This window comes from Lissotriton helveticus, unplaced genomic scaffold (genome assembly GCF_964261635.1).
Source record: "Lissotriton helveticus unplaced genomic scaffold, aLisHel1.1 SCAFFOLD_537, whole genome shotgun sequence".
NCBI lineage: Eukaryota > Metazoa > Chordata > Amphibia > Caudata > Salamandridae > Lissotriton > Lissotriton helveticus.
Window position 1 is genome coordinate 179,046 of NW_027611932.1, and position 27,740 is coordinate 206,785.

Genomic DNA, 27,740 nt, shown 5'->3' on the forward strand with positions numbered 1-27,740 from the left:
GCGCTTATGACAGAAACTTAATTAGCGGGGGCTCAAGGCAGGTCAGCAGAGGGTAGCATACAGGTGTGTTTTTAGAGTTTTCCTAAAAGAGAGATGGTTTAAAGTTTCCCGCAAAGGCAGAGGAAGAGTGTTCCAGAGTTTTGCCGCAGTATGTGAAAAGGAGCGGCCACCCCAGCGAGCCTTCTTGACTCTGATGGGAGTAGCCAGCTGGGAGGAGCTGGAACGAAGAGGACGAGATGGAGCATAGGGAGTGACCAGGGACTGAAGGATTGCAGGGCCAGTGCGATGGAAGGCCTTGTGTAAAATACACATGGCCTTAAATTGTATTCTTCCAGCAATAGGAAGCCAATGAAGTTCCCTCAAAGCATTCCTCGCTGACTGCCATCGGGGAAGGTTGTAAAGTAGACGGGCTGCACTGTTTTGGGTGACTTGGAGCCTCTGGATGGTGTAGGCAGGAGCTCCCATGTAGAGGACATTCCCATAGTCCAGGCGAGATAGTATAAGGGCCTGGACCAGGATCCTCCTCGCCTGAAATGGGAGCAGAGGGAGCACCTTCCGTAGCATCCTCATCAACCCAAAACAGGTAGCCGCAGTCTTCGTAGCTTGTACCGAAAAGTTCAGGTCGGTGTCAAGCCAAATCCCCAGGCTTTTTATTTGAGGTTTGGGCGTAGGGGGTGGGCCTAGACATGGAGGCCAGGAGGATGCAAAGCCAGAGAGGGAGGGTTTGCCCAGCAGGATAACCTCTGTCTTCTCCCCGTTAAATTTTAGGCATGAGGATTGCATCCATCTGGAGACCGCCTCCAGACAGGAGCCTAGGGTGTTAGACGATCCCTCCTGGTGGTCTAAGGAGACCACCAGTTGGGTGTCGTCTGCGTAGGTGACAATACGCACACCAAAGGGGTGGACTATCCTGTCTGGAGGCTCCATGTAAACATTGAACAGAGTGGGGCTCAGGGAGGAGCCCTGAGGAACCCCACATCTGAGAGGGTGTTTAGGAGATGCCACCTCGCCCTCGAAGACCTGAAAGAAACGGTCGGCCAGGAAGGATGTCAGCCATTCTAGCGCTGCGTCCGACACACCCATTTGGAAAAAGATTAAGACGAGGAGTTTACTACATTGAGAATGCAACATGTTTTGTATTTACGTGACTTAGAAGTATTGATTTTACAAATAATGTTTTTTTTTTAAAATAATTAATACTTAAATAAAAGTTATTGTAATTTATAATGGCAATAGCTTAAACTTTTGTAAATAACTTTTTTGAAGATTATGTTCAGTGTATTTTATTGTGACTAAAATATAAGAACAGAAGTGAAATATCAACTTTTTTTGTGACATTTGTAATAAAGCTTGAAACATTGAGCTAAATTAATACCTGTTTTACGAAAAGAAAATGGGGGAATCACTTGTTCTCCTCTTACAAGCGTACCATTGTCATCTGTATGCTCAGCTCTCACCTCACACAATGGTCGAAGGGATTACGTAATATTACACTTGTTAGGCCATTCACTATTAATATACCTCAACACTTCTTGAAAACAGTTATCATTTCTGCACTGAGTTCCACTCAACCACTTTGAAAGCAGGCACACCGCCGTCATGCACGAATGCGACATAGAACTCATTTCATATTTCATCCTCGCATTCTTCCAAATGAATAGGCATTCTGAAAGGAAGTCGACCATAACATTATCCTTGCCAGGAACATATAATCCGGTACAAGGGCAGCACACGTCCTCCCATCCCTGCTTCCTCCACTAAATGCCCCACTCCCCAGCAACCCAGCATCTTCTAACAGCATTCTAATCATTACATGTACTACGTTCTACATTCTACAATCCAATTACAACACCAGTGTGCTAAACTCGAGGAGTAGAATTACATGTCAAGAGGTTAAGATGGTGTTGCGGAAATTGGATGGCTCACCATGGCTTGGATTGAAAAGCTATATGAAGTGCTCTATCTGCATGTTTGATGTAAACTTTTTTGACGGTTTGTCAACTGTTATATTACTGTATAAGAAGGTAAAACTAAATAAAATGTTCATTATAAAACAAATAGTTGGAAAACATAGCATAAAAATACCTTTCTACTGAAGTCCAGGCTGCTAAAGATATACTCATGAATTATTTTAAAATGGCAATTGAAGGCAACGATCAGAGAGTTGCCCACATTGTAGACTTAATAGGAATTAATGAGAGGAAATATTTGAAGGTTTTTGTGCGCTCTACGAGGGAATTGGGCTTTTTGACAAACAGTAAAAGATGTGTGTGCGGCAAAGATTTGTGAAGAACATTTTAAGGCTAATTTCAAACTGCGGTAAAGAGTGTGCAACACAAAATGAAACAGGTGTTGCTTACTGGATTCTTTATAAGCAGTTCTAGTATGGACATGTGAATACGTATTCAGAGGAAACAGTCTAAAAAATACTTTTATTTCTAGGATATACTGACTTTTCATATGCAAATTGTTTTGCATACTGGAAAGGGCAAACCTCCATTTAAAAATTGGTAGGTTTTAATAAGAATAACTTGTTGAGTCCACCATCTCCAACACTGTCAAAGCTTGTCTTGTATATATTTCACAATTTCTGAAGCAGAAAGCTTACAATAGAAATGTCACACTACGTGGGGAAAAACAATGAAGCACAGCAATGGCAGCAAAACAAAACAACCTGCCACAAGTAACCAATTATCAGGCATACAACCCTAACAAGTGACAAAGTATTATGAAGCGGTGCCTCTTTTGATGAGACTGAACATTTCGGGGCTTCATCTTGAGGACACCCCAGAGATGACACAAACAGGAAGCAGGCACAGAGTGGGTGCGTTTCCTTACCATGATGCACGTTGTGCGGGTGCTTCTCTGCTGCAGGGAAGTGGCGGACGCAGAACACCATACACGTGTGTATGAGGAGGAGCAGGAGGGTCACAGGACAGCTCCTGGACAGGGATCCCAACCTCATCTCTCCTGTCAACTGATGGATGCAGTGCAACAGGTCCGCACCGCAGTGATCACTTCCCAACCCAGGAAGCAGCTCAGTGACGCCAGGCGTCACGTGACGTGAAATCAGGCTAGCGCATGCGCAGTGTAACTCTACCCAGCGTCTGTTCCACCCCGCCCCTCCCGAGACAGAAGTCTGTTTGAGCGCTTCTCTCCGCCTGAAGATGGGAGTATGGTCGGAGAGCCGAGACTGCGAAGAGACAGTAAAGGTGTTCGGTGAAAAGCGTTGGTAGGCATTGTGAAACGGGGACGGTGCTGATGAAGATAGACCTGCAATGGTGAGGAGTCATGGTGCCACTGTGGGGGATTGAGACACCTTTCAATTCAAATTGCCTCTCGTTTGGAGCCCGCCACTTAATTACATAGTTACACACATTCTACTGTAAATCTTCCGGTCCCCAGCTCAGAAAAGTGTTTTAAAATACAGCAGTCTGAACGAAAACGTAGTTTGTATTCAGCGTTCTCACCCAGATGATCCCACTATGTACTCGAGGCGAAAAGACTACAAAAACGAGCCCTAAAAAGAGTATAGCAGACCCGGTGAGGGGGGGCGTTGGGGCACATTGACGGTGCCCGCCCCCCCAGGGACGGAAGCCCTGCGTGTGCCCGGTGAGCGGGGTTGGGAGTGTGTGTGTGCGCGTTTGTGTGTGTATGTAAGCGGCAGGCGGCGGAAGGGCGCTTGTATGTGCCTGCGTGTGTTGTACCTGTGTGTGTGCCTGCCTGTGTGTACGTGTGCCTGTGTGGCGTGTGTGCAGGGGCTGGCTGTGTGCGCACGGGAATGTGAGGCACGAGAGGGGCACGGCGCCGTGCGCGCCCATGAGGTCAAATCTGCGCTCGTGCACCCTCTCGTGTCTACATTCCCAAATACGGGCCACAATAGGTCTTTCGCTGACGCTCGACCTAAAAAACTGAAAGTCTCCTGGGTCATTGAATCTATCACGCCAGGGGAACTTACCATATTGTTCAAAAATACTCCTAGCTGGAGCTCTGTGCTCTTTAGCTGGGATGCAAGACCAACTTGTGGTTGTTTTTATAACTGTGTTTTGCGGGCGGAAAAACGTTAAATGAAAGACTCAAAGGCATGTTGATTTTACTTAAAAGAATACATGTCTCTAATTCTTTCTTTCAGAATTTTTTAGCCCACCAAAATGCAATTATAAAAACTGTGTTAAAAGAAAACTCACAGTGATGTTGATTTCTTTTTTTATTAAAATGTATTAAGCATTTTTTATAAGATTCACTATTATTAAACATTGCCTTGTGTAAATTGCTGAAATATATATTTGATTACACATATTGGTGATTCTTGGAGAAAGATGATAGAGCTACTTTACATACACTGATATGCTCACCCCTTGATAAAGCAAATACGGCCCCTTTTTATATTTTGTGTTTTGACTCTTTAACAAAGAAAGTAAGTCTGCCTGAGTGCAGCCAGGATCTGTGAGACCAACCACATGGTGTGCATGCCAGAAGGCCGTGCGCTGTATGGGTTTGCTTGCCTGGTAGGGTTTGGACACAGGGACTGCGGCCACGATGTGGAGTTGGTAAGGAGTTGGAAGTAGGGCTTGGCCACAGGCCAGACATTGGGGCCAACCCTGAGCACAGCAAATGCTGTGCTCGCCATGGGGTTGGTTTTATGTATGATGGTACCTATGCCCTGTCTTGGAACATCAACAAGCAACAACAACAAAAACGAGAGAGGATGTCCTGTCTCCCCTCCTCTGCCTTAAACACTCCACTCTCCGAATAACATTTCTTGCTATCCTCAATGTAAATATATCTCCCAGTCTGGTCTCTCCTCCTGGCCTTCCTTCTGCCTCCCCTCACCCCTCCACTTCATCATACCCTCAACACTTTTCTCCTCCTCTTATGTAAGTGCAAACCTGCTCCAACGCCATCACAATATGGCCCAGATATACTAAATATGTGCGCTGACACAGACTGATGCAAAGTAACACACTGGTCTTTAATTTCCAGTTCAAAAAGTATTTTGCACTTGGAAGTTGTCCATCTTCCAGCACAAACACTTCATTAAAGTGCATGCTACACTTTGCGTCAAGGGACTGTTTCCTGGCTGTTAGCTTTACTTGGTAAGATCACCACAAACGCCCGTAGGTTTTAATACAAAGCCTCATCTACCGATATAGCCAGAATATCTCAAATTCTAAGGCCTCCTTGAAGCAGGCGCTAGCAAGCATGAATGTTTTCATTCCTCAAGCAAAACAATGCATTGCCTGTATCCTAAAAGAGACAGAACATATCATGGGAATCGTCAACCCACTGCTTTCACAGCTACAGCAGAGGGGGGGTTAGTGATGGGCCTCTTCTGTCTGCTGCTCGGCAGACAACGGCTCACATTTAATGTGAAAGGGTGGGAGGGGCGAGGGTCGATGGATGGATGGAATAAGTGGTGGGTGGGGCATGGAATGAATGGTGAATGGATTGGATGGTGGATGGTGAATGGTGGATGAATGCATGGATGAGTGAAAAGATGGATATAAGGATGGTTGAATTAAAGGGAGGCAGGATGGATGGAGGAGTGAAAGGGTGGATGGATGAGTGTAAGGGTGAATGGATGAATGAATGAATGAATGGATGAGTAAAAGGATGTATGTATGTATGGATGGATGTATGGATGGAATGATGGATGGATGGATGGATATTTGGATGGATGGATGGATGTAATAGTGGATGGATGGAATGTATGGTGGATGGATAGATTGGATGGTGAATGTATAAGTGAAAGGATTGATATTCGGATGAATGAGTGGAAGGGAGGGAAGGAAGATGGATGGAGGAGTGAAAGGGTGAATGGGTGGATAGATGGATGAGTGAAAGGGTGAATGGATAAATGAGTAAAAGGGTGAGTGTATGGGTGGAATGGTGGATGGATGGATGGATGGATGGAGTGAATGGTGGATGGAATGAATGGTGGATGGATGGATGAATGGAGTGGTTTAATGGATTGAAAGGATGATGGATGGATGGATGGATGGGCGGATGAGTGAAAGGGAAGGAGGATGGATGGAGGAGTGAAAGGGTGAATGGATGAATAAGTGGATGGATAGGCAGATGGATGGATCAAGTGAAAGTATGGTTGGATGGAGTAAAGGGTTGGATGGATGGATAAGTGAAAGAATGGATGACTGAGTGAAAGGGAGGATGGATAGATGGATGGATTGGATAGTAGGTGGATGGATAGGTTAGGCTATGGATAGGCATACTAATGGACGGAATGGTGACAGACTAAATGATGTAAGGAAGATTGAATGGAAGACAAAATGAAAATGTGAAATGGAAGATAGCAGGTGGATGGAAAAATGAAAGGATGAATTGATAGATGTGTGGCTGGTAGAAACAAGCAAGCTCTTCTGGGGAGGGTCGCAAGAACTTGCTTCACCTATTTGGTGCCATTTTAGCTTTGATTCCAAGTGGGGGGTATTTTAATTTATTGGCTACTCTCTTGGAACACATCCAGTGTATGTCTGTCTTGACACAGGAATTTGTACAAGTAGGGTATTCTTTCAATAGCAATCCCGTGCTAAACACCACTTCGTGGCTGTGCATTGTACAAGGCAGCCTTTAAGTGCACAAGCACAAGGGAAAACAGCAGCAACAGGCCAATTTTAGAAGATATGTCTCTGTGCTGTGTTTTCTCGCTAGGTTGCTGCAATGCTTGGTGTAAAAAAACAGTGTCTCTATGTGCAACCGAAGAGCAGCAGTGCAGCAGTTCCCCAGTATCTGTGCAATTTTTGATACCTGACCATGGGGTGAATGAATGTTTAGATTTCCCCAAGAAGAACTATTATATTGTCGAACAGCATGCCACATATTTGCTTTCACTGTATTTACCAATTTATAATTTTGCCAACATCGAGAGCCGAGCATCATTACATTACAAACTTGATAAAAAAATGCATAAATAACTAAATAAATAAATACCGCAAATCACCGCCGTCACTCTGCCGGCCTGCGACCAGGAAGTCAGGCAGGCCGGCGCGACAACCGGAAACAGGCAGTAGGAGGGCGGGACCCTACCCCGCTTCCCAAGGAAGAGCCGCGATTGGTTGCAGCACCGGAGCCGAAGAATGGAGGAAGAGTCCTGCTGCCGGTGAGTGGGGCTTCGCTTTGTGGCTGGCCTGCGAGGGCGGGCATGTGTGGGCGGTGGGCTGTGTATGTGTGTGAGCGTGCGTGTGTCTTGGAGTCTGTGTGTATGCGTGTGTGACTGTGGGGGAGGAGGAGGGGGTTGCCTGTCTGGGTGCCTGCATATCTGTGTAAGTGTAAGTGCGTGTGCGCGTGTGCGCGCGCGTGTGTATGCAGTGTGTGTATGTGCGCATGCGTGAGTGAGTGTTTGCGCAAGGGAATGTGGACAGGAGAGGGGCACGGCACCGTGCACGTTCACGAGGTGAAAACTGAGCTACTCTGCGCTCGTGCACCCTTTCCTGTCCACATTCCCGAAAACGGGCGACATAAGGTCTTTCGCTGACGCGAGACCTAATACTCATGCGTGGCTACAATGTGCCCCGGTGGTAATTATTTCGATTAAAATCCAAAGATTAATGGCACACGAAGACTGTTGCGTTTTAGAGCAATGGTGGACTGAATCTGAAGGCTGAAACTAGTAGACCTAAGGGATATAGAGGTACATTTTAAAACCTCATGCTGATCCCGACAACGTTTTCTCCTATGTCTTTGGACCCTTTTATTAAAACTTTTATAAGGGTTGTTCCTAGAGGCATTTTTATCACATGACTGCACTTCACATAGCACTTCGCTTCTCTCACACAAACAACCAGCTCTGCTGTAATTCAGGCATTGAAGCACAGCTGAGTTGCACTAGGTGATCCAGCTGGGCCGCAAGGCTGCCAGGGCGTCATTGCATCGTCATCGCATCGCCACATCAAGGGCGCCATCTTCTCGCATCGCAACTGGATCATCACACCGCATCAAGGCGCATCTACGCATCACCTCTGCACAGGTAAGGCTCACAATGAGTCCCCTACTCTGCGCAAGCATTGAGGAAGGACGCAACCGTTCCCCCGGGTCACGGAACCGACGCATCTCCCCGTCAGTGAGTCCTTTTGTTTACTTTGCGTTACGCATCCAGGTACTTTGTTGAGAACTTTGTCGCATCTACCATCAACTTGAACTAAGAGACTTTTAAGTAATCTTTAGTGTAGTATTGTGGATTTTTGTCATTTGTGGTCTTGTGTTTAAGTCTATATAAAGAATACTTATTTTTATAAAACCTGTGTTGTGTCCATCTGTAGTGTTATCACTGTATTACTGTGTATATTCACAAATGCTTAACACACTGCCTCTGAGATAAGCCTGTCTGCTCGTGCCAAGCTACCAAGGGGGTGAGCAGGGGTTATTAAGGAGTGTAATCCCATTATCCTGACTTAGAAGTAAGGGTTCCTATTTGGAAAAAGGTGATAATCATTGCCAACTAGAGACCCCCAGATCTGACATTGGTGGTCAGCGGTGAGGATTTGGACTATGCATTTGTGTTTCATATACAGTGATTGGTGTACACCAGTGAGTGCAGACCAAACACGACCACATACTATTTTTAGAATCCTTTTTCCTTGGACTGTTAGTTTTTTCCTGAAGACTCCCAATTTTTACTACAATGAGTAAAGCAGCATCTGTTGCATCTATGGATCTTGATTTTGAGGAAGAGAGGTTGAAAACCTACACTGTGAAACAGCTCATATATCTCTGCAGGAAATTGAAAGTTGCTACACCAGGCATTTCTAAAAAGGAAGACTACCAGAAGGCGCTGAGGGCCTGGGTAGAAGCAAGAAATGCCCCGGATCTTGTGGTGGAGCCTGTTGGGGATGCAAATGGGCAAATTGATGGGCCGGAATTTCCAGCCAGGGGTGGGGTGCCATCCCCACCTGGCAGCAGCATCTCTTCCAAAGATCTGTCCCCCAGGCACCTGGAAGACAGGGAGAGAAATAGGGCACTCAAGCTGGAGTTGGCTAAGCTTAAGATGGAGGGTCAGAGGGGACCATGCAACCCGGTAACCGTAAGGCATTCCGCTCAGGGCAGTGACGGCCCCCGTGGTGGGACCTGCACTGATGGGGATCCGGGTACCAAGTTGTAATGTCCACCAAGACCAGGATAAACCTGTTGCCTATGGCTGTCTTGGGGTCCAGTGGCCCCACAATGTAAAATGCCCACCCGTTCAAAGGGGGTACTGACTACAGGGAAAGGTTGGAGAGGGGCCTTGTGCCTTTTTCCACAGTGACGGCCCCCGTGGTGGAACGTGCACTGATGGGGATCTTCTCCCGTGTGGGGTTCCCCAGGGAGGTTTTGTCTGACCGAGGTACACACTTAATTTCTAATTATATGAAGTCTCTGTGGAAGGAGTGTGGTGTTACCTACAAGTTCACCACTCCTTACCCCCCACAAGGTAATGGGCTGGTTGAAAGGTTAAACCGGACCCTTAAGGGCATGATCATGGGTCTTCAAGAACCAAGGAGGTGTAAGTGGGACGTCCTCTTGCCATGCCTTCTGTTTGCCTACCGAAAGGTACCACAAACGTCTCTAGGGTTCAACCCCTTTGAGCTTTTGTATGGTCACCCGGTAAGAGGACCTTTAAGTCTGATCAAGGAAGGCTGGAAGCAATCTCCCAGGAAACCTCCCCAGGATGTATATAGCTACATGCTGGCCTTCAGGAACCAGACTCGCCGTTTCAGGGATCTCGCTCAGGTGAATCTGGAAGCCAGCCAGGAAGAGATGAAGTGGTGGTACGATCAGAATGCCACTCTGATTGAGCTTCAACCTGGACAGAAAGTTTGGGTCATGGCCCCTGTGGAGCCTTGTGTGCTCCAGGACAGGTGGACCGGTCCATACGAGGTGATGGAGCGCAAGAGTGATGTCACCTATCTGTTGAACTTGCGGTCTCCAAGGAACCCTTTGAGGGTCCTTCATGTTAACCCCCTGAAGCACCACTTAGAAAGGTCTGAAGTGGGCATGCTCCTAGCGATGGAATGGAGGAGGAGACCGAGCCTCTTCCTGACCTCTTGTCTGCAGCAGAGCAAGATGAGTCAGTGGATGGTGTCAGCCTTTCTGCCACCCTGACCCCTGTTCAGCAGCAAGATTGTCGCCAACTGTTGGGGCAATTCTCCGATCTATTTTCCTTGGTTCCTGGTGTCACAGAGTGGTGCGTCCATGATGTGGACACTGGCGACATCCCTCCTGCGAAGCACAAGGCTTACAGAGTGACTGACAAGGTTAGGGCTTACATTAAGGAGGAAATCTCCAAGATGTTTGCTTTACGGGTCATTGAGTCCTAAAACAGTCCTTGCGCCAGCCCAGTGGTCTTGGACCCAAAGGCTGCCTCGCCGGGTGCCACACCTGAACTCCGACTGAAGCACACCCCATCCCCAGAGTTGATGAGCTCATTTATCAATTAGGGGCTGCACGGTACCCCAGCATGTTTGATTTGACGTCTGGGTACAGGCAGATCGCCTTGACTGAGGGGGCTAAGGAGAGGTCAGCATTCTCCACACCAGATGGGCACTCCCAGTTCTGGGTTATGCCCTTTGGGATGAAGAATGCACCTGCTACCTTTCAGAGGTTGGTCAACCAGGTGTTCGCTGGGCTGAAGGATTTTAGTGCCGTCTACCTGGATGACATTGCAGTGTTCACCGCCAGTTGGGAAGAACACTTGCAGCACCTCTGGGAAGGCAGGCCTCACGATCAAGGCAAGTAACTGTCAGGTCGGGCAAAGCTCCGTTGTGTACTTGGGTTACCAGGTAGGAAGCGGCCAGGTGGTGCCCCTACAACCCAAGATTGATACCATCCTGGCATGGGAACCCCCAAAGACTCAGACACAGGTGCAAGCCTTTCTAGGACTCACGGGGTACTACAGGAGGTTTGTCAAGGGGCATGACAACATTGTTGCACCCTTGACTGAGCTGACATCCAGGAAGGAGCCCAAGAAAGTGATCTGGACTGACACCTGTCAGAAGGCTTTTGATGACCTGAAGACTGCCATGTGCACAGCACCCGTGCGTCAGGCACCCAACTTCTCAAAATAATTAATTGTACGGACAGACGCTTCAGAGCATGGTGTGGAGGCTGTTCTATCACAGATTACTGAAGAGGGCTTTGACCAACCTGTAGCCTTCATCACTAGGAGGTTACTTCCACAGGAACAGAGGTGGGGTGCAATTGAGCGTGAGGCATTTGTTGTGGTCTGGGCACTGAAGAAGTTGAGACCATACTTGTTTGGGACTCACTTTCGGGTTCAGAACGACCACAGGCCCCTCAAATGGCTGATGCAGATGAGGGGTGAGAACCCAAAGTTGTTGAGGTGGTCCATCTCCCTACAGGTTATGGACTTTAGGCCAGAATGGGCAGTGAAGATTATTACATTCTTATAATCCTAACTGATTTAGTATGCCTGAACTCAGAATAATAAAATACATCTTTTAGCACAGTTTATTTTAATATTCTGTGTTTGCAAATACCACTTTTAGAAAGTAGGTATTTGCTTGCCTAACCGTTTGAGCCTGCCTCTGCTGGTTTGTGTATTCCTTGTCTGGGTTTGTGTGTGACAGGGTTGGGGAAATTCCAAGAGACAGTCTGGGACAGCCCAGTGGTGAATAGAGAGATTTACATACAGATGCGAGTGAGGAGTGCACCTGGGACCAGAATAGGGTTGGGTCTTCCCTCTACAATGCTGGCTCCACCCCCTGTGGCCTGTCTAATGTCTCTGCCCTGCACAGTGAAAGGAGAAGAGGAATCCTGTCAATAGAGTGCTCCAGAGCTGTATCTTCCCTCCCCTGTGCTGGCTCCACCTCCTGTGGGGCGACTGATGTCTCTGCCCGGCACAGTGAAAGGAAGAGAAGAGTCATGTCAACAAAGTGCTCAGGAGTTGGTTTGATCTAGGCAGAGGCCTCTCTGCCTTCAGAGAACAAAGGATTTTGGGGTATAAATATTGGGACCCTGATCCCAAGAAATTAGATCACTTCTGGAACAAGAAACCGTTCAGCCAAGGAGAAGAACCAAGGAAGCTGCAGGAGTTGGACTGCCCCTCTGCCAGTGTGCTGTTTGCTGGGTTGGCCTGCAGTGGTTGCTTCATTGCCAAGGGAAAGGAGAAGGAACTTTGTAAGGACTTTCATCTACAGAAAATTCTCCAAGGGCTTGAACTGTGCTTGCCTCTTGCTGAAGTCTCAGGGCCAAAAGACTTCACCTCCAGCTCCCTCCTGAATTTCCTCGCTGGGAATTCGGACTCAAGTCACTTGCGTGCCGCTAGGAGCTGGAAGCGCGACGCATCGAGAGGAAGTGTGTCGCCGCCGCAGCTGAAATCATCGCAACGCCGGAGAAGCGAGCCTTCGTCGCATCTCCCTGGAAACGTGTGTTCATCGAAGCTGCCTGCTGTCGCATCACCGGAGAAGCGTGACGCCATCTAGAGAGTCGCCATTGCATCACCGGAGAAACGTGTCACAGGGCCTGTCGTGGCTCCAAAGTACAGAGTCGCCACAAGGCTGCCAGGGCGTCATCGCATCGTCATTGCATTGCCGCATCAAGGGTACCATCTTCTCGCATCGCAACTGGATCATCGCATCGCATCAAGGCACTATCTTGCGCACCGCAACGGGCCCGCAGGCCGAGAATCTACGCATCACCTCCGCACCGGTAAGGCTTAGGACGAGTCTCCTACTCTGCACAAGCATTGAGGAAGGACGCAACCGTTCCCCCGGGTCACAAAACCGACACATCTCCCCGTCTGCGAGTCCTTTTGTTTACTGTGCGTAACGCATCCAGGTACTTTGTTGAGAAATTTGTCGCATCTACCATCAACATGAACTAAAAGACTTTAATCATTTTTTAAGTAATCTTTAGTGTAGTATTGTGGATTTTTGACGTTTGTGGTCTTGTGTTTGAGTCTATATAAAGAATACTTATTTTTATAAAACCTGTGTTGTGTCCATCTGTAGTGTTGACACTGTATTACTGTGTATACTCACAAATGGTTAACACACTGCCTTTGAGATAAGCCTGTCTGCTCGTGCCAAGTTACCAAGGGGGTTAGCAGGGGTTATTAAGGATTGTAATCCCCTTATCCTGACTTAGAAGTAAGGGTCTTTATTTGGACAAAGATAATAACCATTGCCAACTAGAGACCCCCAGATCTAAAAAGTTGTATTCTGTAATCTCAAACTTAATGCTCAATTCGAGGAGGCATCTTGGCTTTAGGATTGCCAAATATTGTCAGTAGTGCTTGATGTTTGATGACTACCGTGAAAGGCTTTCCATACAGGAACACATAGAAATAGTCCACACCACTGCCAAGCTTTCTTTCTCAGGTTGTGAATAAATAGAGTTGGGATAAAAACTTGGCACTATTCAATTAAATTATCATATCAGCAATGCGTGGTCCTGAATGTTATTCTCTCTCAATTGACTTGTTGACCTTATGCATGTTAATGCAAATACGCACAGCTCCTTCACTGTCTCTTTTAGGCACTACTACTATGGGAGAAACCCATGGCATTGGACAAGTGGAGAATTCACTTATATCATGTTTGAGCAATGAATCAAGTTCTCTTTTGACAGCTTCTTGCAAGGGAAATGCAATTCATCTGTATCTGGGCATTAGGATGAACATCCTCATTTATATGTAGATGTACTTTCATAATTTTGAGCTTTTATTACCCTAAAAAAAATGAAGAAAATTAACTTACTATTCCATGATAAGCATTCACATTGTAGTTCACGGATATTAGGACCATATGTGCAGCAGTGTTGAAACTGAGCAGATAGGCACATGAAGTTGCACCTTGAACCACATAAATAGGCACTAGCACCACTGTTTTCTTGTGTTACATCATAGCTATATATGAACCTTGACTTTTTAATAGGTATAAACGCAACCCATATATATACTACAGTTTTTGATTGTGTAAGCTGTGGTAAAGGAGACAATTCCTGATATTTCTCCTCAGGCATAATATTTATCGATGCACCTCTAACAATAATAAAAGGTATTGAATACTCATTTATCTTCAGGATAATCTTTGGCCAATGTTTATAGGTCATTGGTGCTTTCCTATTTTGCTGAATATTTTATATTTGTTTTATTTCACATTTGACTAGTTCCAGATGTGCATGCCTATATGAAGTAAACATAGACATTGCAAAGTTATCATTGTCACTTTGCTTAAAACCGACACTGAGGAACTCTTTGACAATGACTTTGACGATGATTGACTTCATTTGGTGTCAACTAGCCTCTGTTTGGTGTGACTGCTTGGCCTTGTATGTGCGCGCCGACTGTCGTAGGGTGATGTGGCGGCATTTCTCATGCAGTTAATGCATTGCTTTGGATTTTGATGAAAACAGTTACATAACCCACCTGAGAGGCCCAGAGCATGAAGGAGGCACCTCAGGCAAGGGTAGGACTCACAGAAGGCAGAGTCCAGCATCACCAGCAGAATTGTAGGAATTCTTTTTTGTCCCCGAGACTTCAGAAAACAGGAGGCAAGCTAGAAAGCCCTTGGAGATCACTTGGAGGGAAGGCAGAGTCCAACTCCCCTTCTAGCAGGGTCAGGGAATAGCAGGCAGCAGGGCAACAAGCAGAAAATCCGTCCTTACAGAAAAGCAGACCAGTTAATTCCTTTAAGCAGAACAGCAGTCCTGACTGAGGTTAAGTTCACGATCCAGGAGGGTCAGATTGTAAGGGAATAGTGACCCAGTACTTATACCCAAACGTGCCTTTGAGATGGAGGTGACCTTAAAGAGCACAGGACCCCTTTCAGGCCAGTCCTATCTGCAAGGCTAACCCCAGGGGGTAAATCAGTGCTTTGTGTATTTAGCAGGACAATACCTATTGAAGTGTGAGTGTCAGCCCCTCCCGTTTGTCCCTGCCCAAGAAAACCCTTTCACATGCTGGTGAATGAGATGAGTGTTCAAAATGCATATGAGCCTCACCGTCCTGTGTTTGTTGCTGTCTAGAGGGAATGTACAAAGTGTAGCTGTCACCCAACCCAGACGTGTATTAGAGACAGGTTGTCAGGAACAAAGAACAGTAAGTTCAGCAAAATGTCCACTTTGTAAAAGTGGCATTTCTAAAACAGTAATGTTAAATTCAACTTTGCAAGTAAAGGAATATTTATCATTACCATTTCAAACATATGAAACATGAAAAAGCTAATCATCTTTAATCAGGAATTGCTGCTTTAAAGTGTATTAGGAAATCACAATGCTGGCCTATGAAAGGAGGATGCTTACAGAAGTGAAAAACAAAATAGGCTGTTTGTCACTACCAGAACATGCAAAACATACAAGTACATGTCCTACCTTTTATTTACATAGCAACCTGCCCTTAGGGTCACTTAGGGTCGACCTTAGGGGTGACTGGCATTTTTAAAAGGGGAGTTTAATTCCTGGCAAGTAGTTTTAACTGCTAAGTCAAAGTGGCAGTAGACTACACACACATGCACTACAGTGGCAGGTCTGAGATTGGTTTGAAAGGCTACTTCAATGGGTGGCACAATCAGTGCTGCAGGACCACTAGTAGCATTACAGTTACAGGCTCTGGGTATATGGTATATCACTTTACAAGGGACTCAAAAGTTAATCAAATATGCCAAACAGGTATAAACCAATTATATCATGTTTAGAGGAGAGAGCAGATGCACTTTAGCACTGGTCAGCATTAGTAAAGTGCCCTCCATAGTTCTAAAGCAAACAAAAAGATCAGAAAAAGAGGAGGAGGGAGGCAGAAGGTTTGGGGTGACCTTTCAGAGAGGGCATTTTCCAACACGAACCCCCAGCCTAAAGCCAGAGCAGACTAATCAATACCTTGATGGACATCCTTTCTCCACTCCACCTCCCACCACGTCAGGCGTGGTATATTGAACCTGATCCTTCAACCCAAAATCTGCACCCTTAGGCTGAACATGTGCCTGGCAAGCCAGGACTTCCAGGGGAGAACAACCACCACTCCCAAGGGAAACATCCTCTGCATGTGTTGGTCAAAAGTCTTCCTGGTGCAGGTCTCCTAACCCCTGTCCATGTGACAGAGCATGTAGATTCCCCAGGCCAGAAGTGGCCTCCACAGGGCCAGTCTTGGGGTGCTCCTATATCAGAGTTGGCAACCCCTATCCCACTGGTCCTTCCTCTGGGGATGACCTCCTCCTCTTACCCCTCCATCAGGGCTTTTGCCCCTCCAGGTGTGGAGTGGTACTGCCAAAAGACTGGACTGGTTGGATGCTTGTGTCAGCCGCCCCAAGTTCTGACACTGTGGAGCTGCCCTCAGTGGATGGTCTCTCAGTACAATCTAGGCTCCCCGGCAGGTGCTCACTCTGGGAATTACCCAAGCTCTGGGGCAAGGAACAGGGCACCCTGGGTCTCCGCTCTCACCCACCTCTCTTTCTACTCTGAGGAGAGGCTTGGAGCCTTTTCTCCCGCCCCACATATACTATACTGGGACCTATCCGGGTTACTATGAATCTCACCCGCCCTCGGCTGGGGAAAACGTGAGCCAGTCACCTTAGGATCACTGCCAAATGCCTTTTCAGAAACTCTGGTATTCACCCAGACGTCTGCCTCCTTTGCACATTCCCTGGGGTCTGAGAACTCACACTCAATTAGGTGTTGGCATAACCCTGGAAAACATTAACTGAATATGTGCTCTCTGGCGATCAAATTGTTGTGCTGGACCCTATCTTCAGGGCTCTGATTTCCTGCTCCTTGAGACTCAGCTAAAGAGCCCACAAGACCTTTTCTCCTCCAAGGCTCTCTCAGCCTCTGCTTTTATCTTCTCTGCAGCCAGCTGGACCAGCTGCAGCCTCATGTCCCTCTCCATCTTCCTGTCCTTGAGCTCCTCAGAAGCCAGGGTTTGGAAGGAGACACTGCTACCACTATAGCATCCAGTAGGGGACTCCCTCTTTGTGGGCTCCTCTCTCTCTCTCTCTCTCTCTTCTAGAGACTTTGCCCAGTCATTTCGCTTCTTGTCTTCCTTCTCAGGGACACTGCCCTCTTGGGGCCATGAATATGAGGTCAGTTACAACCACGGTTCAATATTCTCAAGAGTGTTGAAGTAGTCCTCTTGAGACTCCTCTGATGGTGCAGATTGCAGCAGACATCCTTTCAAGCTCTAAGGGCAAACTGATACTACATTTTTGGTTTACCCTTTGGGATTCTCACACCCCTCTCTCTGCACAACCTGCTCAGCTCAGCTCAGCCTTGCTGTAGCTCTCAATTTTGTTGATTTCCAACACCATATGTGTCTGGCAACAGGTATATACACTGCACCCTCCCATCATCTCAGGGTTCTCTCTCTCTGTTGTTACTTGCAGCATCCTGACTTCCTTATAGGCTCTAAGGGCTATCTGTATGTATGTTGTGGAAGATTTCCTGCCCACATCCAGCACCCTCTCCATGCAGAACCCCCTAAGCTCATTTCCAGTGTAGCATGCTAGGCAGCTAAGATCCATGGACATCCTGCCAAGCAATCACAAGTGCAACAACAAAAAGAGTCCCAAATTGATGATGGTGAAGCAAGAGTCAAATTTGGAAAAATTTCCAATGGAGAGAAAAAGAATTAAAAACAACTCACATTGGTCTTTGTGTAGAGTTGTAGTTAATTACAATGGAATTGCTTCAAACACAAGTCCGAACCTCACTGTTGATCACCAATGTAAGAAATGAGATTCCTGGTTGGCTGAGGTATGCACCCAGGCCAGGCAGGAACCACCACTCTATTCAGAGTAATGTAGATACACAATAAGATAACAGGAGCTCACCCTCTGGTATCTTGGCACAGAGAAGTCAGACTATCTACAAAGGCAATGTGTAAAGAATTTGTGCAACACACACACACACACATACACAGTAACACAATGAATACACCAAAAAAAGACTCCACACATTTAGAAACATACCCCCAGATTCATCAATCTCAAATTCTGCGATTTCTAAATTGCGAGAAATAGCGAATCGCAATTTAGAAATTGCAGAATGGGATTCATGAAAATTTGCGATTAAAAAAAGTGAATCGCAATCGCCGATTGCGAGTTACCGAAAATCGCAGAAAAATCGCAGAATCGGCCGTTTCCCTTGTTGAAATTGCGATCTCGCAATTACCGAAATCGCATATTGCGATCTCGCTAATTGCGAGATCGCAAAAAGTGGGAAGTCGCATTTTGAGCACAGTGATGACATCACAACCAGGAAGTAGGCAGTCTCCACCCTCCTTCTGCATGCTGAGCCTGAAGTGGAAGCAGCATTGTCCTGAGCTCCACTCCAGACTACCTCCAGCTCAAAACCAGGAGACACCCCACTGCAGAACATGTCACAGGAAGCTACAGGAGAAACTTCCTCGGGAAGGAAAAGGAAAATAAAGTTTTCTGAACAAGAACTTGAATATCTCTTAGAGGGAGTGTGCAAGGACCATGACCGGCTCTTTGGGAAGGACTTCAGAAGGGTACCTGAGGCTGACAAAAGGAGGATTTGGGTGCGCATCCGCGCAAAAGTAAATTCTGTGGGAGTGACCCAGCGATCTGTGGATGATTTGAAAAAAAGGTCGTACGACCTGAGAGGGCGTGCCAAGGAGAGGATCGCAGAGAGGCTGGGGGAGCGTGTGGCAACAGGAGAAGGAGAGCCCACTGTCCCACCCAACACCCCACTTGAGGACCGTGTAGAGGACACCCTGAATCCCCAGGCATGCGTGGGGGTAACCCAGTTGGACTCCTCCCAACCAACCCAAGATTCCCAAGGTAAATGCCATGCGACTGTGACACTGTCCCCTTACAATGGCCATGACCCCAGACCAACCCATTAGAAACCCCAGTCATGCAGCCAAAGCCCACCACAAGAGCCCTATTGCATTGTGGGACATGTAGTCTGACCACAATTACCACCTAGCACCATACAGCCAGACCTGTCCAGTGAGAGTCAATCCTGCAGCGAGTCAGGGAATGGTAGCCTGCATGCATGTAGCAACCTTCAATGTGTAAGATACATGTCATTAATCAACGTCCACCTTACATCACAGGTGGCGCTGAAGTACCCAGTACGGATAGCGATGCCCTTCAAATTGAAGATATTACTGAGGACACCGAGGGAGACGTCCATCCATCCCCTCAACCAGGACCATCACTGCAAGCTGCAGCACCAGCGGTAGTACCACCACCTGCCCCTGTGGACAGTGCCACCCAGGCACCACAACCACAGCGTGTGACTCACACGCCAGTGGGGCTGACAACACCAGCAGCAGCACGAAAACAAACCCGCTGCACTGCCACTGTGAGGAGCCAGTCCAGCAGACTGGTGAGGGAGCCGCGCAACACAACACCACGCGCTGGCAGGGGGGTGAATGTGCGGGCACCTGGGCTCTCTATTGAGCGCCGTATGCTCCACATACACCAGACACAAGCCCGTCATCTCGCAGCAATACACCTACAGCTCAAAAAGACCGCTAGGAATGTTGGACAGCTGTCAGACAGGGTGGAGAGGATGACCGCTGCAGTGGAAGCCAACACCCAGGCCATGTTGAGCCAGCGGGACGTCAACCGGCACAGATACCGCCAGCTGCTGACCCGCCTGTCTGCGTACACGCGGTCAAATTACATAATAGGGAATGCCACCTCCCAGCTCTCACGACGCTCATTGGCCATGCAGGTGCAAATGATCCAGTGCTGCCAGGATGACGCAAGGGCACTGGAGCAAGTGACCACTGTAGTGCAGGGTATGCAGGCAACTGGCCATGGCCAGGCGGGTGGGGGGGATGACACTAGTGAGGCTAATTCAAGCCACAACAGCCAATCCGTGCCACTGGTGATAGCACCCTGCCACAGCACCAGGCCCTCTGCTGCCTCACGGGCAAATCCTGAGGAAGAGCTAGAAAGAAGATTGGGAGCGTCCGCCCAGAGGCGCCATTGAACAATTGTAAAGTACCATGAAGGGCCATGCTGCTGAGACAAGCATGCCCTCCTGAAATACATGGGACATATGACTCAATATTGCTCTCATGTTACTGTGTTAGAAATTCCCACTTTATTGTGAACAAAACAATAATAAATATTCAGTTCCAGTTAATCTGACTCATGTCATTATTTCAATTGTCATGAATGAGTGAAGTGTTGGGTGAGGGGAGTGGGTGCACTAGAAACAGTTAATGGTGATTTGGTTGCGGCGCCTGTGTCCCTCTGCAGGATTCTCGTGTATGACGCACATGTGCAGGTGGTCGGTTGTCCCCTTCCGACTCACTGCCAGAGGTCTCTACAGATATCCTGCACTTGGTAACAATGTTGTGGAGTATTGCACACACGGCCACGATGCGGCAGCAGACCTCAGGCTCGTATTTCAGGGCCCCACCAGTCTTGTGGAGTATGCGGAATCAGCTCTTCAAAAGGCCAAATGTCCTCTCGATGCAATTTCTTGTGTGTATGTGTGCAGCAGTATAACGCCGTTGCTGTTGTGTTGCAGGGTTGAGGTATGGGGTGAAGAGGTACTCACGGAGACCGTAGGCGCTGTCACCTGAATGAAAGGAGCAAAGGGTGAGTGTCTGTTATGCGCAGCTACATGGTCACATAGTACTAATTGTTGGCAGGTGTACTTACCGAGTAGGTGTCCTTCGCCAAAGTCTCCCCTGGCTAGTCGTGTGTGAATGCAGCTGCCGGATTATGAAGGAGTCATGTGTGCTCCCCGGGTATTGTGCCACTATGTCTGTGATGAATGTCTTAGCGTTGCACACCGACTGGATATTCAGGGAGTGGTAGGACTTGCGGTTCCGGTACATGTACTCTGTTTGTGCAGGTGGGCAGATGTGGATGTGCGTACAGTCAATGCATCCTATTACATGTGGAAATTGCGCAATGTTGTAGAAATTAAGCTTTGTTTCATTTAAGTCCTGTAGGGTTGTCGGGAATGAGATGTAGTGGTGTAGCCGGGTCAGCATTGCCTCCAGGAAACTCCTCAGGCAGCGGGACATGGTGCTCTGGAATATCCCCCCTGCAACAGCGACTATCCCTTGGAAGCTTCCAGAGGCCAGTAGGTGCAGGCTGCCAAGGACCTGGACATGGGTGGGCACGGCATTGGTCCTCCTTGTTGGGTGCTGCATCAGGAGGTCTAGGTCCCGGATCAGCTTGATGATCATTGCCCCATTCAGCCGGTATTTTGAGTAAATTTGCTCTGCTGTTTGGCCCAGAAGGGTGATTTGCTGGCGGAATATTCGCTCCTGGATCCTGCGCCTGTTCCGTGCTGCAGCCTGGAGCCTTCGCCGCCTGACCACCATGTAGAGTCCTGGCATTGTGAAAATCCTCATGCTCCTACTGTGTCTCCTTAAGTATGTTTGATCAGGCCTGCACCTGTGGCTAGTTAGGAGGGTTTTTTTTTTTGGTTTTTTTCCTTCATGGTTACCACCTGGTTTTGGTTCTCCTTAAATTGTAGTGTAGCTCCTATTTTCCCAATAGGCTCTGCGCATTGGAATAGTACCTACAGCAGTAAAGGCCTAGGCCAGACGTTAACTAGGTCTACTACTGTCGATACTAGACTTAATTTTTGGGTTTGCCAGCTAAGCTCAGAGTTCGCTAGAAACTTTCTCGAATGTTCAAGGAAGGAATTAACTCCCCTGATTAGACAAGAAGGGATTTAGTTTCTGACAACCATAGAACATGACAACTTTGCTCTCCCCTAATCAAGAGTCAATCTCGAGAGTCGTGTGAGCACAAGGCAATTATTTTACTCAGTCAGTACGTGCATTCTTAGTCTCATCAGAATGTAGAGAAAAGGAAGAGACGGGCGTGTTCAATAAAAGATGTTATTTATTGATCAGTCTCTTTTCTCGTACAAGAGAAATGGATCGATATTATTGCAATACTTATAGTTAAGTAAAGTGCATACATTAAAAGCAATAGTATAAAATAATACTGTAAAAACATTGATATGGTTTCTGAGCCATATGATGTTTAAAATGATTAAAATATATTTACATACACATATACATTTTGACTAAACGTGCTCAACTGGTGTTTCTAAATATGCCTACCCCGTGTACCTGAACTAAGTCTAATGCGTGGGCGGGAATAGAAAGTTACAGTTTAAGTTAAGTTTGTTTTTGCCAAGTGAATAACTAAAGAATTCTCTGTGAGGGGTTATTCAGTTCTGTACCTGGAAGTTAGGATGAATGAGGAATGGTATCTCTTTCTCTGCTCTCGATATCCCAGGCTGCCTGCGAGGGCTGCCCAGAAACGCCGGTGCTGGGTCTCTCGGCTTGAGATAGCAGCGCGTCTCTCAGCGCGTCAGGAAGGCGGGGCTGCTGCCAGCGGAGTCTACTTCTGCTCTCGGCTTCAGCAAGTATGGCTGCTCCGTCTTGTCACCACGCGTGTGTTTGCATAGGGCAAGATCGGCAATATTTATACCTTAAAGGTGCCGAGATTGACGTAAGGATGGACATAGATACGTCAATAAAGATGTCATACGATTTGCTCGTTAGCACATTCTTTACTAAAGTTCTCTGTGAAATCAAAACAATGGCCGCACGGATTTTCCAGGTTGTCATAGGTCTGATTTGTTATGAGAACGTCGTATGCCTTATCAGGGGCTGGAGGAATGTCGCTTGTCTAATTAGATCTCAAGCGTTATGACCTAATCAGATAACACGTTCCTGTGCCGTAGTGTGACTGCGTCAGATAACGGTATCTGCATCATGGGGGTTTTCTTGCCTCATGGGCTGACTGTTAGTTAACTTGATAGTTAGTTTAACCAGAATAGGGTCAGGAATAGGGGGATCGATTCAGAACCTATAGAAATACACGACACCCACTCCACGCTAACTATGGTCATATCTACTAATCTATGCATAGTATAACATAGTACAACATACTATAGAGTATAGTGTATACCTTACCACCCCAAAATACATAAATGCATTTCGAAATTTTCAAATATACTGAAAAATTGCAGTCATATATATTGTATGCACTTAAGCTATGAATTAAATGCAAAAGTAAACACGCATTGTTATGCATTATTGCTTATTGGTATATGAGAAATACACATGAAATGGCTCTTAATATAGCTATACAGAAAGGAAGTTCGAGACCATCTCATCACATAATAAAATATTTGTGAACATCCCAGCGGGCAACTAAAGTTTATAAAGTATCTAAAAATAGAAATCTTAGTTCTCTAGGAATAGTTTCTTACTTTAAGCAGAAGATAAGTGTCCCGAAAAATTTGTGAAAAATAATTTGGGGCTGCTAAAAAAATTGTTGTCCGTGAACTGGTGGGAAGAATTGTTCATGTGACTTTATTTTTAAAGTTGAAGGCCGAATTCAGGGAACGCCGTGTGCGAGCTTGCTCAAAAGTCTCTATTTCTGTTCTGGAGAGAACATCATATCATTCAGGCTTTCGAAAAAACTGTCAACAGCTTCATGGGAAAGTTCCACTAAGTCGGAATAGGGGTAACCATGCATTCGTGCGCATGATTGTCTGCATTGACATTCTGATTCGCATTGCTGACAGAAGGTCGTACCTGTTCGATGCTGCTTTCATCTTGAACTTCACTACTCTTCAATCGCAGTGGTGAAGATTCCAGGAATGCCGTCATCAGGATTGGCAGCCTTTGAGGGCAGCACAAAGCGTGAACCTTGGTAGGAACCAACAGTGTATCTGCATCCACTGGCGCATCCGATTGTAGCGTCAGACAGGTGTCTAACACGCATTCTTCTCCGCATAGCAGACACCTTAGTACAGGTAAAACACATCTTTGCCACATTGGTCGAAATGATAGAAACCAAGTCATGTTCAGGTCTCTAAGCCGGGAGAGTCCCAGGATTTTTGATATCCGGTCCCGGTATCCAATGGCTAGGATCGTATCTTCCATTGTCGTGAGAGTTTGATCTGTGACATGGGTTGCCATAACGAAAAATAAGGACTAGGAATAGGATTCCTGCAATTAGTCCCAGGATCAGGGGAAGTCCGCCAAAAATCGAATGGACGAAATCTGGAAAAATACCCAGTATGGCTTTGAATGGTGTTAATGCCATCGAAAATACTGTCTTAAATACCCCTGAGATCCCATTGGTATCAGAAATATTTAAGATTTCGCTCAGGATTTCCGCGAAATGTACGGGGGAATTAGTTGATAATAATGTATGTATCTCTGCAGTCGTCCTTGCGACTTGTAGATCATACGTTTCTTTTGATGACGTGAGCCTTGTAGGCGTCTGAAGAAGCACTGTTTTCATTCTGCTTAAAGTATCTATTCGAATAGAAGTAATTTTCAAACTGGGCCATGCCCTTGCCTCCCTGTCTGGAAAGGAGCTGGGGAATAAAGAGCGTCCACAGCACTTGACCTTCGCCGTCGTAGTGACTAGATAAGGAGTCCCGGGCCTAAGACTACAACATCTGCGGTCTACAATAAGAATGTAACTCCCATTATAGAGTCTTTGAAAGAATGGTTCTATTTCAGTTGCAGGTGCGCCTTGCTGGTGACATGAAAGGTTGTATGAATTCCCTTCACAGGCTCCGTGCAAACTAATACCGTTACACAGAAGCGTGCCGCTTAGTGACATAGCACAATTGTTGCCACTAAGAAACACTTTCTGTCCTTTATTACTGACACATGCATGTGAATAGGGCAGGTTCCAAGTTGTTTTAAGGTACCCCTTTCCAAATTTCTCGTACATGCCAGCCTGTATATATTTTTGGCAGTATTGAAACCTGAAGGTTGAGATTGGAATATTTATGATTCCGTGGATTATCCATTCACTGACAGGTCGTTCTGACATTGTCATTGGTAATCTTTCTAGTTTTTCAATGCTCAAGATTGTATAATCAGCACCCTTTTGCGCCATACCGATTTGTCTATCAGTAAGGTTAAAGATTTGAAATAGTGACGTTGTGTTGATTAAACGCCAAGGCACATAGCCTGAACGCAGATTTTGTAACGTCCAGCCAAGCTGTGCAATAGAACGCAATTGTGACTGACCATGTTGTAATAACAGTAAGTCTTGCGATAATATATCGATTGCTGAAGACACAATGCTGTCCAATGAAAAAATTCTGGAGGACAGAGTCATTAACCCATTGTCCACTACAGAAAGTGATTTTTCCAAATTGATACGGTCAATTTCCCGTATTCTTTCTGCTGTCTCAATTTGAGTAACCTTCCAGGCCTCATTGTATGCTGCATATACAGAGGCTGCTATGAAACGCTTTTGACGCTGTTTGCGTGGTCCCATTATGAAATCACGCAAGTCAGCACCATCAGTAAGTAAAGTTAGGTGTTGCTTAATTTCAGGCAGTGTGGAAGTTTGTAGCCATTGAAGGCATAATTTGCCCACACTGTAGGTTGTTATTATCCCTGGGTGATGTCTTTGGGGATATCTAGGGTCTGGCCTGGTCATTTTGAAACCCTGTGTTTTATTCAGGAATCTATCTTGACAGTTATTTGTATCTGTGGGCCAGATCAACCATTGTTTCCAATCAGGATGTGTTCTGTTTTGGTTTAATATATGGTTTACGTCTATCTCTTCATCTGTATCAGAGCTATTGCTAAACATTGTTGGCTTTGGAATAGACGGTTTAATTAAATCTTTGATTTTTGCTAAGCCAAGACAGGTGGTTTGTTGAACAGTGTCATTTAAAAATATCATTTGTTCTGGGATCATGCAGGTTCTAAACAAAGCTTCTATACCCTGTACTTGCCATTCTTTTGTACCCCAAACACTTTTCAAATCAACATTTTTGTCCCAATAATCAAATCCAAATGTATTCATTTTTTCAAAGAATGAATCTGAATATATCAATTTTGTGTTGGTTATCATGGTTTTCATCCCTGTCTTGTTTGACAATTTAAAATAAAATGGTTCAGCATTACTTATGTTAAAACCTGAAAAATATGAATATTTGTCGTAAACGGTTCTTGAGCTCCCTTTTGGAGGTGTAGCACAGTGTTCCCATTGATTGTAATTCAAAACATTTCTAGGTTGTGCAGATTTATGTAAAAAATGGTTACCATAGTGGTTATAGCAATACATACTGTCATAATTTGTAGAACCTTGCAAATAATCATGTTTTGTAAATTTAGCAGACATTACTAAGTCAGACATCATGTTGTTAATACTTTCGAAGTCCCAATCATCAGCAAATGAGTTTGGTTTTGCAAAGTCACTCAAGGAGATCTTGATTTGGTGTGGATATTTCAGGATCTCGACCGGACCATAAATTTCATAGTCAGTGTTGTCCCAGGCTACCCCACCAGGTATAGGATTGGCTGTGAAGTTGGCTGAAGAAAGTTCTCTTTTCTCGACGTGTGAAGATGTGTGTGGTTTGAGGACCAAGTTGATGTTCTGACTTGCTGTGTCCATTTTAGCATATTTTCCCTCAATGAAGCGTCCCAAAGTAAATACCATGATGAGCCAAAGTATGAGGATAAATGCACCAAAACCCACCCAAAATTCAATCCATGGAGAAACCAGATATGTTTCTTTCAGATGTTTCAAAAGTTCCTTAGCTTTGTCTTTAAAGGATTTTGATGATGGCTGTGTCTTTGATTCACTGAAGCCGTCAGAGGAATCATCGAAGTTGATGAAGTAACCGGATGCAGTTCTGTCAATTGTTCCAATTGGTTCAGGATTTTTGTTTTTTGCATTTTCACTTGGTACTTCAGTATAGATTGGTGTGTCTCTGCTAAATGTCTTTATTTGGGTTTTCAGAGGTCTGAGTTCTATTGCATTGTTGCATAGTCCTTCTTGTTCTTCTTTAGGCGTTTCGAATGTGATGAGCCTTTTTGTTAGGACCTCTGTACTGGTAGCAAACCTTGGTGTTCTGCTACTTATTGGGAGTCCACTTGGCCTACTGTTTGTTATCGGCCACATGTTGTGGTTTTACCAGGTCGATGGATACAACTCGGTTCTCCTTTTTACCAGCAAGTGGCGGTAGTACAACTGATCTTGTCCCGTTGACAGACAAGACAGGAACTGCTTTTCTGTAAGAAGGCCCAAATTCCTTCTTTACCGCGATCTTTTCCCTGACTAGATCCCCGACTTTTGGAATCCAGACAGGTCTTGCTGGGACAGGTGGTGATTCTTCAGTGGTTGTTGGCTGTTGTTTCAACTGTATGTTGCTCAGGTCTTTTCTTGTTTTGTTTAAGTCCTGCAAAATAGCCAAACGGTCTTTGACATCAAAGGTTTTTTCTATTACCACTGAAGTCTGACTATCAAGGTCAGAGATCAACATCCTAGTTCCGAATAATAATTCGTACGGACTGAATCCCTTCAGAGAATTTCTTGGCAAGTTATTTAGACTACGTTGGACACTTATTAGATGTTTGACCCACCCAGCTCCCGAACCTAATATCCTTTCTATTATAGATTGCTTTCTGCCTTGGTTTTTTCTTTACACCATCCCGTACCCTCAGGAAGGAAGTGAGAAGATTCCCGCTGGACTGTGCTCATTTGGCCATGTTTCCCCCCAGGCTGGTTTGCCTGAGTGAAAACAATGGTCAAACGTAACATGCTCTTAGCGTATATGCCAATTAGACTCGCAAATCTTGTATAATAGTCCGGACGTCAGCCGAGTGCTGGTGATCTACATTATAAGTGGAAACTAGCCTGTATATGTTAATCGCAAGCCATTCTTTTTGCTGGTAATATTATCTGCCTTGATACGACGAGGTATTAAACTGCTTCTCTCCCCACTGCGATCTCTGTTGCAGTTTGGGCAGTTTTTTACAAACATGGTGTAGTGCAGGCTCATGCCTG

General features: G+C 46.0%; 1 protein-coding gene across 1 annotated transcript in view; it reads left to right on the forward strand.

Moving 5' to 3' along the window:
• Positions 1 to 19,485: 19,485 nt before the first annotated feature.
• The window catches only part of LOC144807252 (uncharacterized), a 54,914-nt gene continuing 46,659 nt past the window's right edge, over positions 19,486 to 27,740 (forward strand). The window contains exon 1 of the mRNA XM_078673102.1: positions 19,486 to 19,717. Coding sequence (XP_078529228.1) covers positions 19,486 to 19,717 — 232 coding nt within the window. The remainder of the gene's footprint in view (positions 19,718 to 27,740) is intronic.